Source organism: Populus euphratica, unplaced genomic scaffold, assembly GCF_000495115.2.
Source record: "Populus euphratica unplaced genomic scaffold, PopEup_1.0 scaffold695.1, whole genome shotgun sequence".
Classification (NCBI taxonomy): domain Eukaryota; kingdom Viridiplantae; phylum Streptophyta; class Magnoliopsida; order Malpighiales; family Salicaceae; genus Populus; species Populus euphratica.
The window spans coordinates 32,768-48,523 of NW_011500565.1; the positions used below are offsets into that span (position 1 = coordinate 32,768).

At 35.0% G+C, this 15,756-nt stretch overlaps 2 protein-coding genes and 1 long non-coding RNA gene across 4 annotated transcripts in view; 2 read left to right on the forward strand and 1 right to left on the reverse strand.

Annotated features, from left to right (window-relative positions):
• LOC105115410 (expansin-B3-like) overlaps nucleotides 1-5,616 on the forward strand; it is a 6,474-nt gene extending 858 nt beyond the window's left edge. Inside the window, exons 3-5 of the mRNA XM_011012288.1 lie at nucleotides 381-463; nucleotides 624-753; nucleotides 5,243-5,616. Coding sequence (XP_011010590.1) covers nucleotides 381-463; nucleotides 624-753; nucleotides 5,243-5,440 — 411 coding nt within the window. The 3' untranslated portion in view covers nucleotides 5,441-5,616. The remainder of the gene's footprint in view (nucleotides 1-380; nucleotides 464-623; nucleotides 754-5,242) is intronic.
• Nucleotides 5,617-9,549: 3,933 nt separating this feature from the next.
• On the forward strand, nucleotides 9,550-11,249 carry LOC105115408 (uncharacterized). The gene is made up of 3 exons (XR_840336.1): nucleotides 9,550-9,616; nucleotides 9,777-9,906; nucleotides 10,678-11,249. It is a non-coding gene; the product is annotated as an uncharacterized LOC105115408 (long non-coding RNA).
• A 1,086-nt stretch (nucleotides 11,250-12,335) lies between these two features.
• Nucleotides 12,336-13,360, reverse strand: LOC105115409 (ribonuclease 1-like). 2 transcript variants are annotated; one of them, XM_011012286.1, is made up of 2 exons: nucleotides 13,043-13,360; nucleotides 12,336-12,911 (listed from the first exon to the last, which is right to left on the reverse strand). In XM_011012286.1, exons 1-2 carry the CDS (start codon nucleotides 13,334-13,336, stop codon nucleotides 12,465-12,467), a joined length of 741 nt encoding a protein of 246 aa, XP_011010588.1. In that variant the 5' UTR covers nucleotides 13,337-13,360; the 3' UTR covers nucleotides 12,336-12,464. The 2 variants fall into 2 exon arrangements, with proteins under 2 accessions (XP_011010588.1, XP_011010587.1); XM_011012285.1 differs by having other exon boundaries at nucleotides 13,022-13,360.
• Nucleotides 13,361-15,756: the final 2,396 nt, after the last annotated feature.

A 15,756-nucleotide genomic window follows, 5' to 3' on the forward strand; every position in this document is an offset into this window, starting at 1 on the left:
ATCGGAAGAACCAAAAATTTTATTTTGTTTAATATATGGGATTTTAAGATCATTTATAAGATATATTTTTAAAATTAAATAAAAAACAGTACTTTCTTTGCTTTTCGTATTTTAACATTAGATCATTATTAGGTTTTTAACCTAATTAATAAGATATATAAGGATCTCTTTATTGATAATGATTTTTCTTTAACCTTAAACAAATCAATTATTAAAAAATATAATAATACCTTAATTTATATCAAATAAATAAACAATATAGTTTATTCCAAATAAAATATGTAGAAGTGTTGATACCTTTTATTTCTACAATTAATTTATTTACCTGCACTTTGAGACTAGTTAGATTTTATACGGCTACTTCGGGTGAGAATGGTCAGCTCAGGAACCGAGGTCATATGGCTACTTCTGGTGAGAATGGTCAGCTCAGGAACCGAGGTGAAATCCCAGTCATATATCGCAGGTATGGAGGGCTCGTGTTTTTATCTGTGTGCTATTTGCAGCAGGTCTTTCTGTTCCCTCTTTCTAGTTTAAGTTCAACTGTTTAACTGTGTGTTTTGTCTTGTTTATTTTGCCACTGCCCTTAATAATCTCGAAATGACCTAAATCACCCATTTTTGTAGGACCTCATGCAAGTACCCTGGGAAGAACATTGCCTTCCATGTCAATGAAGGTTCAACAGATTACTGGCTATCCCTTCCAGTGGAATTTGAAGACGGCGATGGTGATGTTGGATCCATGCATATCAGAGAAGTAACCTTCTCGTTCCTTAATTTCAATTTTTGTGCATTACTTTTTGGACTTCTAACACCCAGATACAGATGTAAAGCTGCAAAGCAGAATAAAAAAAAGCACCGTGCTCTTAGGCTCCGGAAAACTTGGTTATGTCCTCCAACTTTGTGATGCAAAGTTGTTGGGAATTTTGACCGGTGATGTTCTGATACTTGCTCATAGGAGAACCAAGCTCTCTCTTCCTCTCTACTCTCTTCACTCTCATTTTGCCAATGCAGCTCTCTCTTCCTCTCTACTCTCTTCACATTTTCATAATTCTCTTCACTCTCATTTTGCCAATGCAGCTCTCTCTTCCTCTCTACTCTCTTCACATTTTCATAATTCTCTTCACTCTCATTTTGCTCTCTAACACATGCCTCTATTTATAGGCATTCATGGAGGCTCTTCTTCAACAAAGGTGGCTGCCAACTCCAGCTCTTCTTCAACAATGGTGGCTGCCAACCTTTGACATCTTGGATGGGTGCACATGGTTGGTATAACTCCAGCTGCAATAGTCAATGGTTGTTGCACATTAATGGCAACTAACCTAACAATCACCCCCTTTGCCATTCATGTGCGGCAATTGTCCTCTTGTTTCTTCAACACAAGTTTGCATCTTGCAGCTCTTCCAAGCTTTCCATTCTGAGAGCATCTTTGGCCAAGTTTATAGGTACTTGCCAAACCTTTCAATCATCAGAGTAACAAAAGCACACCTTTTCTCACACAAAAGGATCACTATAACCAGATGGTCTGCCACATCACATCTGAATAGTGTTAACGCTTGTCTCTGGAACAACATTCCCCTTCGAGCGTATCAACCATGCTCGGTCCGGAATGATTCATCAAGCCTCACATCAAGGCTGATAACACCCCCTCAAACGGATATTTCAAGTGCGACAGTTATTATCTGAGTATCTCAATATGATCACAAGCTCACCACTCTTCTAAGAGTCTACTCATCCAGGAGTTGCGTCTGCCCTCTGTTCCACCATAGGAACCACGCCTTACTTCTCCATGAGTTTCCCACTCTTAGTCTCAAGAGTCTAGGTAGCTTTCCACCTTTAACCATGGGGGCAGCCCATAAAAGGTTGATCCATATCTGTCTTTATACTCTAAGTATTACAATGCCATTACCGAGCTCACCACCTTGACAAGAGTCAACTTGTTCCCGGAACCTGCGCATGCCCTCTACTCCTTTATAGCAGCCGCGTCTTAATGCTCCACAAGTCATCCACTTATTGTCCAAGGCAAATGTCTTCTAGCTCATTGATCTTTAGCATGGGGGCAATATCCATGAAAGTCAATCCTGCATTTGTCTCCATACTCATCATAGCCTTTTTATTGGCTATCCATTTGTCCACTCATATCTAGCCATCACATTGGCTCTGGGGCGTTCTGAACTAGGCTCCTTCTACGGCCCTCACACCTTCTCCTGAGGTGTCTCCGCTCGTCGTCATGCGGCGGTCTGATCATGGGCTCATCTCATAGCCCTCACACCTTCTCTTTAAGGTGTCTTCGCCTTTATAGGCAGTCGCATCCTCCTTTAGCTAAGATGCTTCAAAGTGGCTCCATAAATTCTTTGCCACTAATTACATAGAAAGAGAAAGTTGCGGTATACTCCTCGCAATCCTCCACCTCAATTTCTATGTTTGGAGCTTCTATGCCTTTTCTGCTTAACAGCTCCACCCGCACCAACTCCCTTTGGTGTCTTCGCCTTTCATCATAGGCGGTCGCCTTTTATCACAGGCGTTTGCACCCCCTCAATTAGGTGCATCTGCAACAGCTCATCCTTCCATCCTTGCATGCATTGAAAGGTCCTCGCTTGTTGCCTTTATCAAGAGCACAAGAGACTTTTTGTTGTACAACTTTTTCATAGTCTCTGCTCTGAGCTTCATCTGGGAACTCTTCTTCTCCTTGCACCTGTTGTCTCATTATAGTACCTCGTTGGATCCTCCGGGTACTCCTACACAATCTTCATGTGCTCTCGTGCAATTTTGGTTCTCCAGATTTCTCCCTATTCCTTGCTTATGTTTGACAGCAGCTCATCCTGTCACAACATCTATCCAAGTTTAAATAGGGTGCCAATCTTTATCCCTTTGCTGTATTTCTCTTCCATTATCAGGGTCTTCATCAATTCTCCCCTCGAGAAATTATAGTCACCGAATCTAACTTCCTTGGAGAAATCACCACTCCATCAAATCCTTGATCATACGGAACCCAACTGTTCCTTTGTGCCGTCATCCTGCTAGTCTTCAACAGTTTCATAACAAACTGTCACATATACGAAAATAGTACCGTATGGATAATCCTTCCACTAAGCAAGTTCCCAGGAAAGATTGGAGGGGTCACAACGGTCCCGCTTAAAACCCAATCTCCTAGCCAGAACTTCTTAGGCCATATCTATCCATCGTACTGTCTTTTCGTATATACAACCATTTGCTAGCTTTGTGGCGGCTTTCCTTTACAAGTGATCTGGGGTATCCTAGTTTTATACCTGATTTCTCAATATCTGGCGAGACTACTAGTGCTCAGATTCGTCAAGATTGGTCTTCATCAAATTTCACTCTCCACCTCAAATTGTCCAAATGATCGGGTGTCCAGAGTGTCCCAATTTTAACTTCCCTCAAGGCAATTAAAATTCCCCACATAATAGTTCAACACATGTAATTGGGCAAACATGTGTGATTTATTCTTCTTCAGCTCCATCGACCACCATGATGACCATCAGATGCCTCCTAATCAGGCAATCTCTCTTTAATAATTCATCACTGCCTTTTATGATCTCAATCTCAACGATCAGACCATACCATTGCATTCGGAATGATCAAATTAGCTGGAAACAAGTCTGAAATCATCCAAATCGCACTTCAGACGGCTAAGATTTGATCAAAACAATGCTGGCCTGATAAACGGCCCAGATTCAATCTCAGAACCGGTTGCACGTAGACTCTGCCACACATGATCAAAATCCAGGGAGCTGACGTGGCTGTAATGACGTGTCATCCACGTAGGACATATATGTCAACCAAATCTGACGTGGCAGTTTGACTAGTCAAAGTGCTGATGTGCCAGGTGATGTGCCTGATGACTGTGCAGAACTGCTGACGTGCCTAATGACGTGGCAGTTTGACTGGTCAGAGTGCTGATATGTCAGGTGATGTGTCTGATGACTATGCAGAACTGCTGACGTGGCTGATGACGTGGGCAGTCACCCCGCCGGCGCGTGCGACGGTTTCCAACATTCGATTTCGACGCGGTTTTCACCAGTGGCTTCGTCTCTTCCTCCTCTACACAGTGGTATGGTCAAAACACAATTTTGACAACTTTCATTTTTGAGCAAAATCAAACACCACTTTAAACCGAACGCTCTGATACCAATTGTTGGGAATTTCGACCGGTGATGTTCTAATACTTGCTCATAGGAGAGCCAAGCACACTGACACAATATTTAACGTGGTTCGGCGAAACCGCCTACATCCACGGGAGAAGTCAATATATTTAGAGATAGAGAAAGAATACAAAACAAATACATGGAGGAGGAGGATTACACCCTCTCATACTTAACTCTCAACTCTCTTTGCTGCACTTGCAGCTGCTGCAATGCAGCTCTCTCTTCCTCTCTACTCTCTTCACATTTTCATAATTCTCTTCACTCTCATTTCTCTCTTGCATATGCCTCTATTTATAGGCATTCATGGAGGCTTTTCTGCTCTCTAACACATGCCTCTATTTATAGGCATTCATGGAGGCTCTTCTTCAACAAAGGTGGCTGCCAACTCCAGCTCTTCTTCAACAATGGTGGCTGCCAACCTTTGACATCTTGGATGGGTGCACATGGTTGGTATAACTCCAGCTGCAATAGTCAATGATTGTTGCATATTAATGGCAACTAACCTAACAAAAGTGAGATTACATTTACTCCTTGACTCACAAAGTGCAAAGAATCTCTCATCTTTACATCTTCAAAAGTGTGCACTCTCGCATTTAACTAAAAAGAACCGCCTAAACGTGCTACTTTAGATCATCAAAGCATGCCCATTTCATGATCTTAGACCTTTAATTTCCTGAGGGGAAGAGATTTCCAATAATCAAATGGCGTCCAAGATCAACACATCTTTATTATTAAACTTTGCACTTTCTTAAGTAGTTAATGAAAGACAGAAATACACACACATTTGCTTTATTTTTCCAGTCATGCTTACCAACGGTGCCTTTGTGCTCAATGACCCAAAAGCACACTTTGTTTTTATCCTTTCTATCCAACTATTTTATTGCATGTGACAAATGGGCCACTCTTAAAATGACCATTGGGTGGCAATGAAATTCAAGTATCTGAAAAAAAGAATCTGACAAAACTGGATTCAAGTATCTGAAAAAGTGATCTAAATGGTGAAGGAATAAAGCTATAAATCTCAATATGCAAAATAGAAATTCGACGATTTTCTCACTGTTTTTACATTTGTACTGGCAGGCGGGTGGCACTGAGTGGCTAGAGATGAATCACCTGTGCGGTACAAATTGGAGCGTTATCAGGGGACCCTTGAAAGGACCATTATCAGTGAAGTTAACAACACTATCAACAGGAAGAGCACTGTCTGCAAGAGATGTGATTCCAGGAAATTGGGTCCCAAAAGCTACTTACACCTCTAGGCTCAATTTCTTCCATTAAAATGCAAAGCTTCAAGCTTTTCTTGGTGTGAATCAACGTGAGAGAAAGAAGCCCATTTTTCTGAAGTTCCTCTTGCTCAGTTGACGCAAAAGTAGCTGTTGACTGGCCTTTTTTTTATATATATGTAAGAGAGTAGCCGTTGGATTGCACAATTAATGGCATCCACCAGTGCTTATTCGTTCAGATTTTTTATTTTTTATTTTCGACCTTCCCATATATTGGTTAAAAATAAGCTATTTAGAGGGGGAAAATCTAACAAATCTCATTGTATTTATAGTTTTAATAACTGAATTACCAATATCTTTCAATTCTACATATATAATAAGATTAATAATATATGCACAACATCTAACATACATAAAATTATTTGATAATATATTAGTTGTTTAATTACTAATTACTCTTTTTAAATATTTTATTGTCAAATTATTTAAATTTGCATTATCTGTTATAACAGTTAAAATGTTATCAATTCTACATTCCAACAAACAACTCTCAATTGCTTGACCAATTGTTTCACCTTTATAATTAGAAACTTGATAAAAGTTTAGAATTTTTTTTTTTAAGTTCCAACCTTCATTAATCCAATAGGCAGTCAAACACATATAACTAATATTTTGAATTGATGTCCAAGCATCAGTTGTTAAACATATAAGTTCATCCTGAGGAGCTTTCTTTAATTTTTCCTTCTTAACTACATAAATTTTCAAACAATATCTTCAAATCATCAAACGAGAAGGAACATCAAATCTAGGTTGATAAAATGATTTAAATCCTTGGTTTTCAACAAAGTTAAAAGGTAGCTCATCAATTATAATCATTTTTCCTAGGGTTTTCCTACACTCTTCGTAATTATAACCCACCGCCTTAATAGTCACTAAATTTTCCTCTCCATTATTACCTCCTTTTTATTATAGGTCTAGGTTCTAAGATTAAAGTTTTTTTGTTTTTAGTCAATTATAAAAAGAAATTTTTTGCATACACCTAGATGACTCCACATGTTATTAGTCCCATTAAATATAATATGACATGCATAATATTTTCCATAATATATACCTAAGAGCCTTAACATTACCATCTAGTTTTTTAAAGAGATCTCAAATTTGAAATTTTTTTTTTATTAGATCTAGATGTTGGATTACCTTCACTTTCAGTGTTGTTATTTGTACTAGAAGTAGCAACTGGAACTGAAACTGGAATAGGCAAAGAATTGGGTAAATCTATAATGAACTTAACAATTTTTGATGTTTTTCTTTTAATTGTTTGTGGAAAAATCTGAAATCCTTCCCCTCCTATTTGTCTCCATGTTGCTGGTCTCTTGGAGAAGAGAAAGGGGTATTTCTAGTCTTAATTTTTTTAATTATACTTTAGATTTTATTTTTATTTTTTATAATTTGAGTTGTACGTCTTTTTATCTTTTAAAATCTCCCCCTTAACAACTAAATTTATTTGTTTTTTCATATATTGAACCTCACATTCTTCACACATTCTTCATCACGAGGTTAATTTAAGGGTTTTTTTTTTTTTGTAAAAGTTTATTCTCAGAGCTTACATATTCTCCCTGAAATTTAAGTTATGTACTTTCATTAGAGAATATATGTGGATATTTCTCTTTAATTTTGGTTTCCCTCTCCCACATCTCTTCTTCTATTTAAGAGTCCCTTCATAATACTCTCCAAGAAAACTCTTTTATTTCTAGGCACTTTTTTTTTTTGTCTCAATCCACGATTTTGACTAGTTTTGTCTCTAATATTAGATGCTTTGTTACTTTAATAGGAACCGGTAGTGACACTTGTGAGAGATTCATCTTTACATTTTATAATAAGAATACATGGAATACATTAATCTTATCATGAATCTTATCCAAATATATAGATAGCTCCAATCAATAAGCAACTAGCGCTATACTTTTTATAATTTCAAAAGAATCATCGTATCTCAGGGCAAGTTTTTTTTTTCTTTCCAAACTGAATGATACCCTTTTAATGTGACACCTTCATAAAAAAAACACTTTATCTCTACTATTTCGGTTCAGTTTTACATCATCTAATTGTCTACATGCATGTTTCTCGGGTTAAATAATCCTCCCACAGTCCAGCCAATAATTTCAAGTGAGAGAACTGTTTTCTATTGGAAACAGCAGTGGATGAATAATTTACAATTCAATGTTCATTTTGACACGGCCTCGAGGAGATAGCATACATCGTTATTCAAACAATTTTATGCTGCTCATCAGATATTTCGTGATTAATTTTTTTTTATTAATGTAATTACATCAGTTTGTGAATATTTTAATTAATCTTATAAATTCTAAAATTAATGATTATATAAATTTTTAATAACTTTAAGATTTATAAAACTCAAATTAATAATTTTTAAAAAATAAATCTAAAACTTCAACCATTAAAATACATTATTCAAGTTTTTCTTGCATTTGGAAATAAATGATACTAATGTGTCACCAACAAAAACATTTTATTTCTTCTTTGAAATTTCAAAGATTTTCTTTGATTGTCCACGTAACTTTTCTATTTATCTCGAACTTTCTTTATTTTTTATCTGATTGTCCGAGTCAATCGTCATCTCCACTATTTCGGGTCCCAGGAGTGGAGATGACGATTGACTTTATTTTTTACATCATCTAATTGTCTTCATGCATGTTTTTCGGGGTCAGTAATGCTTCCACAGTACAACCAATAATTTCAACTGAGAGATCTGTTTCCTAGTGGAAATAGCAGAGGATGCATCATTTATAATTCAATGTTCAAATACAGGGCCTCGAGGAGATATTTCATGATCAATTTTGAAAGGACAGCAAGCGAGCTGACATGGTCCTTTTTTCTTTTTCTATTTCTAATTTCCATGATCTAGGAATATTTTGTTTTCACAATTGCACTGCTTTGTCATGTATCATGTGTACCTTTCAAATGACGTGACAATTCATGTGAATAATTTTTGTATTTTTTTATTAAAGGTAACATCCACAATGTAGAAAACCAATATCCATGACAACACGAAAAATTCAAGTAAACTCTAAAGAACCTAGTAATCTACAATTCAAAATATAAAATTAAAATAACAGCAAAAAAAAAAAATATATATAATTAATTAAATATTAAAAAATAAAATTTAAAAATATATACTAAAAATACAGAAGTCCATGAAAATTAATTTTTTAAATTTATGATCTTTGTGACGAGACCAACACCACATAATAAAAGGTAAATATAAAAAAAATTAAGAATTAAAATTGTCAATAAACTAAAAATTAAGGGATCAAACTAAGAAAAGAAATTAATTAAAAATCAAGGTCAAATAATGAAAATAATATTTTTATTTAAAAACAAACTCCTTGATTTTATTTGTTAAATCTTTATCAAACAATGTAATTCAGGCATTGTTATAATGTAATTCAGATAATCTGGTTTGAAAATTAACCTGGCTAAAAGACAGGATTCCGGTAACACAGATTGGTTAGATTAATGTTTTGTGTAGTGTTCTGTTTTTACAGCACCCAGCTTTCACTAAGAACTTACTTGGACTTCAGAATCCTATTCCAAGTGTCGTACTTGAAGCAATTAGATAATCTTACAAAATCTTTTGAGGGAAACTGGAGATCTGGTAGCACCCCCATCCCAGGTATAAGCACTGTGTTCTTTTTTCTTCTTAAAGAAAAACTGTAAGTAACAGTATTGAGCAGATTGGATGTTGAACTTATGAAGAAGTAACTGACGATTATCTTGGAATATAAACTTGTGATCGGAAGAACCAAAAATTTTATTTTGTTTAATATATGGGATTTTAAGATCATTTATAAGATATATTTTTAAAATTAAATAAAAAACAGTACTTTCTTTGCTTTTCGTATTTTAACATTAGATCATTATTAGGTTTTTAACCTAATTAATAAGATATATAAGGATCTCTTTATTGATAATGATTTTTCTTTAACCTTAAACAAATCAATTATTAAAAAATATAATAATACCTTAATTTATATCAAATAAATAAACAATATAGTTTATTCCAAATAAAATATGTAGAAGTGTTGATACCTTTTATTTCTACAATTAATTTATTTACCTGCACTTTGAGACTAGTTAGATTTTATACGGCTACTTCGGGTGAGAATGGTCAGCTCAGGAACCGAGGTGAAATCCCAGTCATATATCGCAGGTATGGAGGGCTCGTGTTTTTATCTGTGTGCTATTTGCAGCAGGTCTTTCTGTTCCCTCTTTCTAGTTTAAGTTCAACTGTTTAACTGTGTGTTTTGTCTTGTTTATTTTGCCACTGCCCTTAATAATCTCGAAATGACCTAAATCACCCATTTTTGTAGGACCTCATGCAAGTACCCTGGGAAGAACATTGCCTTCCATGTCAATGAAGGTTCAACAGATTACTGGCTATCCCTTCCAGTGGAATTTGAAGACGGCGATGGTGATGTTGGATCCATGCATATCAGAGAAGTAACCTTCTCGTTCCTTAATTTCAATTTTTGTGCATTACTTTTTGGACTTCATTCTCCCATGTACAGATGTAAATCTGCAAAGCAGAATAAAAAAAAGCACCGTGCTCTTAGGCTCCGGAAAACTTGGTTATGTCCTCCAACTTTGTGATGCAAAGTTGTTGGGAATTTTGACCGGTGATGTTCTGATACTTGCTCATAGGAGAACCAAGCTCTCTCTGCAAAGAATCTCTCATCTTTACATCTTCTAAAGTGTGCACTCTCACATTTAGCTAAAAAGAACTGCCTAAACGTGCTACTTTAGAACATCAAAGTAGTGCCCTTTTCATGATCTTAGACCTTTAATTTTCTGAGGGGAAGAGATTTCCAATAATCAAATGGCATTGTCCAACATCAACACATCTTTATTAAATAAACTTTGCACTTTCTTAACAGTTAATGAAAGAAAGAAATATACACACATTTGCTTTATTTTATGCTTGCCAATGGTGCCATTGTGCTCAATGACCCAAAAGCACACTTTGTTTCCTGCTTTGTTTTTATCTTTTCTATCCAACTATTTTCTTGACTCGTTGCATGTGACATATGGGCCACTTAAAATGACCATGGGAAGGCATTGAAATTCAAGTATCTGAAAAAAGAATCTATGGACAAAACTGGATTCTAGTGTCTGAAAAAGTGACCTAAATGGTGAAGGAATAAAGCTATAGATCTCAATATGCAAAATAGAAATTCGACGATTTTCTCACTGTTTTTACATTTGTTTTGGCAGGCAGGTGGCACTGAGTGGCTGGAGATGAATCACCTGTGGGGTGCAAATTGGTGTGTTATTAGGGGACCCTTGAATGGACCCTTGTCTGTGAAGTTAACAACACTATCAACAGGAAGAACACTGTCTGCAAGAGATGTGATTCCAAGAAATTGGATCCCAAAAGCTACTTACACCTCTAGGCTCAATTTCTTCCATTAAAATGCAAAGCTTCAAGCTTTTCTTGGTGTGAATTCACGTGAGAGAAACAAGCCCATTTTTCTAAAGTTCCTCTTGTTCAGTTGACGCAAAAGTAGCCGTTGACTGGCGTTTTTTTTTTTAGGTTTTTTTTTTTTAGAAGAGTAGCCGTTGGATTGCACAATTAATGGCATCCACCAGTGCTTATTCGTTCTTTCTTTTAAGTATTATTTGTGTCTTTTAATATATTTTTTCCTACTTTTGTAGTGTGGAAGTGTGATCACCAATGTAGCCCTCTCCAAAGGAGAGAGCGTGTAATATGTTTGCTATGCTTTTGTGTAAGTTTTTATGCCCTTTGGATTATTGATGAATTTGTACTAGAAATACTAAGGCTGTTAGAAAATAATGAGTACCTGTAAAATTTAAATTATTCAACTCTATCAACTCATTAAAGTTAATTATATAGATATTATAAATAATAGTGTGTCAAATAATTTAGTAAATACATGTCATAGATCAATTTAAATATTTAAAATCCGTTTAACCCAACGTAACCAGTATAACTTGCTAAATATAAGTAATTCTAAAATGTTTTTATATTTTTCTTTTTCCTCACCGCAGCTACTTGTTCTTTTCCTTCAATAATCTCTCCTTCAAATGTGTTGAATGCTTGTGCTTCTATTCAGCTATTTCCTTCCATCTCTTCTTCTTCTAGTTTAAGGTAGGATCTCTAAATTAGGTTTTTTATATGAATATTACTCATCCGAGTTTTTTTTAGTGTGTTTGTTAATAGTTTGAGGATCATTTTTTCTTATGGGACCTTGTTTATTGTTTTGTATTTAGTTCAATTTAGGTTTTTTATATGAATATTACTCATCAGAGTTTATTGTTTTGTATTTAGTTCAATTATTGTTAATTACCTACTGGCTAGATTATATAGACTTGGCAACGAATCAAGAGAGATTGGTTACTAAATCATCATAGCTTTTACAGTCTGAATCCTTGGAGATTTTTTTTAGTCACCGTTGAAGCGTGGTGGCGTTGCAAATCCATGTCCAATCCTGGTTTAAAGAATGATTAGTCGTTCCATGTCAGGCCTATGGTGTAATCAGCGCAGGGAATGTAGGCCATGCATGTCAGTTTATTTATATATTTACAGAGGTTCCAACATGTCTTTTTGACATTCAAAAAAATTAAATGTTAATAATAATATTGATGTATATATTTAATAAAATAAATTGAAAATTATATACATCACGAAGCAGTGACTGGCATTCCTTCTGTTTCATTTCTTCGGTTGGTAAGAAGAAGAAGAAGAAGAAGAAGTATAAAATTTTTAGTAAAAATTAGGAGTAGCAAAAACAATCTGATTTAGGACAGGTGCCCTGATCGATAAGTTTAATTAAGGAGCTTTCATTTCTTTACTTTACCTACAGTAAATTAATATATGGAAGACAGACTAAAATATAAGAAAATTGGTAAAGGAAAGCTCTTTATAGTAATGCGATACAATCCTTGCTTAATGATCGAACACAATATCTAATATAATATAAACCAGTGCACCAATTCGTACTCTCTTTTTTCTGACAACTGCGGCTGTCCAAGTACAAATATTAAAATGGTTCAATTTCGGATACAAGTTTGATGTAACAAGACCCACAGTTGTCATTCAACCGTCGAGAACATGAAATTGCATCGGTTTCATTGGTGCAAACCCTGATTTCGATGAGAATTTTGGTTCCATTCTTGTCGCCGCACCTCATAGCAAAGGATAAACGGGGTATTTTTCTTCTTAAGGCTGTCACGAAACGCCGTCTTAGGTATTCAATCCCAGGTTTTATCCCATTAGCTCTTAAAGCTTGAGATATGTTGATGTTTCTTTTCAATGCCAAAGCTGTTCCAAAGTATAGTCGGGGTTCGAAGCAGGAACAAATACCATGACGAGCCCACTCCTTTTCCCAGAAAGCTATGTGCCCGTAACGGTACTCAATGGGGGATGTCAGGTTGGGCCAATTATTTTTCATTTCAGTGTAAAGCTCTTCACCAGCTTCTCCAGTGAACTGCACAAAATGAAATCAAAGATGTGTTGGAAGATTATAAAACTATAACACACAAATCATAAGACAAAAACTATATATTAAAAATAACAAATTACATGAGAATGAGTTACCAGATAATTAATTGGCCTTACTCGCCGATAGTTATTCAAAGTACTATCTTTTCTGTCGACAGGCCACCAGCCATGAATTGTTAGCTCGTCTTGGAGGTTACGTTGTGGACAATGTACTGAGGAATTTGAGCAAAAGCCCTTAGGCCATGTATGGACAAGCCAAAAATGATCGGGAGGTAGAGGAGGACAAGGTCTGGGTAAGAGAGAGTCCTTAGGCCATAAGTCAAGCGGAAAATGATGGGGAGAAGGATGAGGTATAGATTTTGCTTCTGTGTGGGAAAGGAGTAAACAGAAAAGAAGAAAATATGTCATCATTTTCACAAGGGTTTGTTTAACTTGAGAATGAGACTAATGGAGGGTGTGCGTGGAGCCTGAGATATAGATTCAATAAATTTTTTTCTTTAAATTTATATTTAACCTTTTTAAAAAATCAAAAATTAAAAACACACACCATCATAAAAAAAACAAACTTCATCCAAAAAATGTTAGATCAGCAAAAACAGATACAAATGAAAGATATTAATTGAAATATAAATTTAAAAATTATTTAAAAACAATACCAATAAAAAAATAAAAATAATATTTGTTGTTGTAACTTAATTTATTAAACATATGACTCAGACTTTGAACTGGTTTAATATTTTTTTTTAATTTTTTATTCAACCCTTAAAATAATTTAGGATTTTAACCATAAAATCAACCAGGTTTAATAATTTTTAAAAAAATTATAGCAAATCTTAAATAGAAAAAATAAAGTGAATAATACCCTTCATGGTAAAATTTACCTTACTAGAACCATAAACTTAATAAAGTTTTTTTTTTCTTTAAATTTAGAGCAAACCATTGAAAAAATAGTGAACAATATAGTATTCACCACATATTTTAGTTTATTTAATAATTAATAAAGTAATAATAGTATTAGTAATCAGTAAAAGTATTAGTCAGGACACCAAGCTCACGTGTAAGTCTTTGAGGCCATCAAGTACTCCGTACCATGTATGTTTTGAGCGCAGGACGCAGGTCTTCTTTGAGACCTCTCTCTGTCGTTTTGGTAATACACGGTATAGCTCGTATGAGGAAAAACCTAACACCTAAGCCCTGGGCGCTGTTTGGTATTGATTCCAAACTAAGTTTTTTAAAAATTTAAAAATTTCTTTTTTAAAATTATTTCTTTTATATTTTTACACTGTTTTGATATGTTGGAATAAATTTTTAAAAATTAAAAAAATATTTTTTTAATATATTTAAAAAAATTAAAAACTACAACATTGAAAAAAAACTTCAAAACTACTATATTTTCAGTTTATATCATCCCAATAACATTAAAAAAATAACTTTGGATTTTTTTGAAGTGTAGTTATGATTGTTTTTTAAAATATTTGTCATGCTAAAATACATCAAAATAATTTTTATTTTTTAAAAATTATTTCTCAAATAAGATATCAAAACAATCCAAAACATACAAAAATAAATTAATTTTAGCAAAAACAAATTAACTTTTTGAAAACACGGCTTGGTGATGGTATTTAAAACTCCCTCTGCAACGAATTTCAATGCTTGGTGGACACAATGCAACAGTATTTAATAGAAGGACCTAATTAAATATTTCTTACCAGTAGAGGGACCAATTAAAATATCTGAAGCCTCCTTTGCAGGTTGTTGTCTCACTTGGCCCATTTTAATCTTACAATGATCCATGGGATTTTATTCAAGTACCATCTTAATCTTACAATGAATATTCTTAGACGAAAATTTGTAAGCTGTAGTCAAGGCCCGTTTTAAGCAGATAATGGTCCATGAGCTTGCATGCTTGGCCCATAAAAAATCAAGTTTAGAGGGATTAAAAATTTGAAGTTCAAAATGACATTCATAAAAAAAATATTAAAAATTACTTACGCTTCCAGCATCAAAATGATGAAATTATATTTATTTATTTTTAAGAATAAGAAGTATTTTGACCTCAGTTCGCATATGAAGCCTAAAACATCCAATAGGTAGGAAGAAACTCTCCACAGTCCATGCCACAAGCTCGATAACATCTGTAGAGAGCTGAGCTTGTTCGCATTCAACATAATGAGAGCTTAAAAGGCACATAGGAATTGATAGAAAGAATTATCGGGTGCCATCACGAGCAGTGGCTGGTTCAATTTCAGCAGCTTGCTCACCTTCAGCAACCGCAGCAACAAGAGCATCAAATTTTGATGAGTCAAGTGAACTGCTCTTGGCAATGTCTTTAGAAGGTGAAGCAGGCTCGTTTTCATCGGCAGTTGCCGCTGCAGTCGCAGCAGTTGGTGTAGGAGGTTTTCCATTCTTGGCATCTTTCCCTTCATTTTCACTCTTTCCATCTTTCTCACCTTTCACATCCTTGGCATCTTTCCCATTCTTTTCATCCTTCGCATCCTTTCCATCTTTGGCAGATGTGGGAGGGGGAGGCATCATATGAGGTGGAGGGTTCTGTTTCAGTTTCACGAAAAGTTTTAAAATATTTATCTGCCTCTTTGCGAAACTTCTCTTGGTTTGCCAAGTACAGCTGCAGAAATGGAAACACAAGGATGAGGTCCTTGTGTATGGGTGTACATGATGAAACACAAGGATGAGGTCCTTGATATCTTTCTGAAATGGAAGAAAATGATGGAGACTCAAACGGGAAGGAGAGTTAAGACTCTTCGGTCAGATAATGGTGGTGAGTACACTTCAGATCCTTTCTTTAAAGTTTGCCAGGATGAAGGGATCAA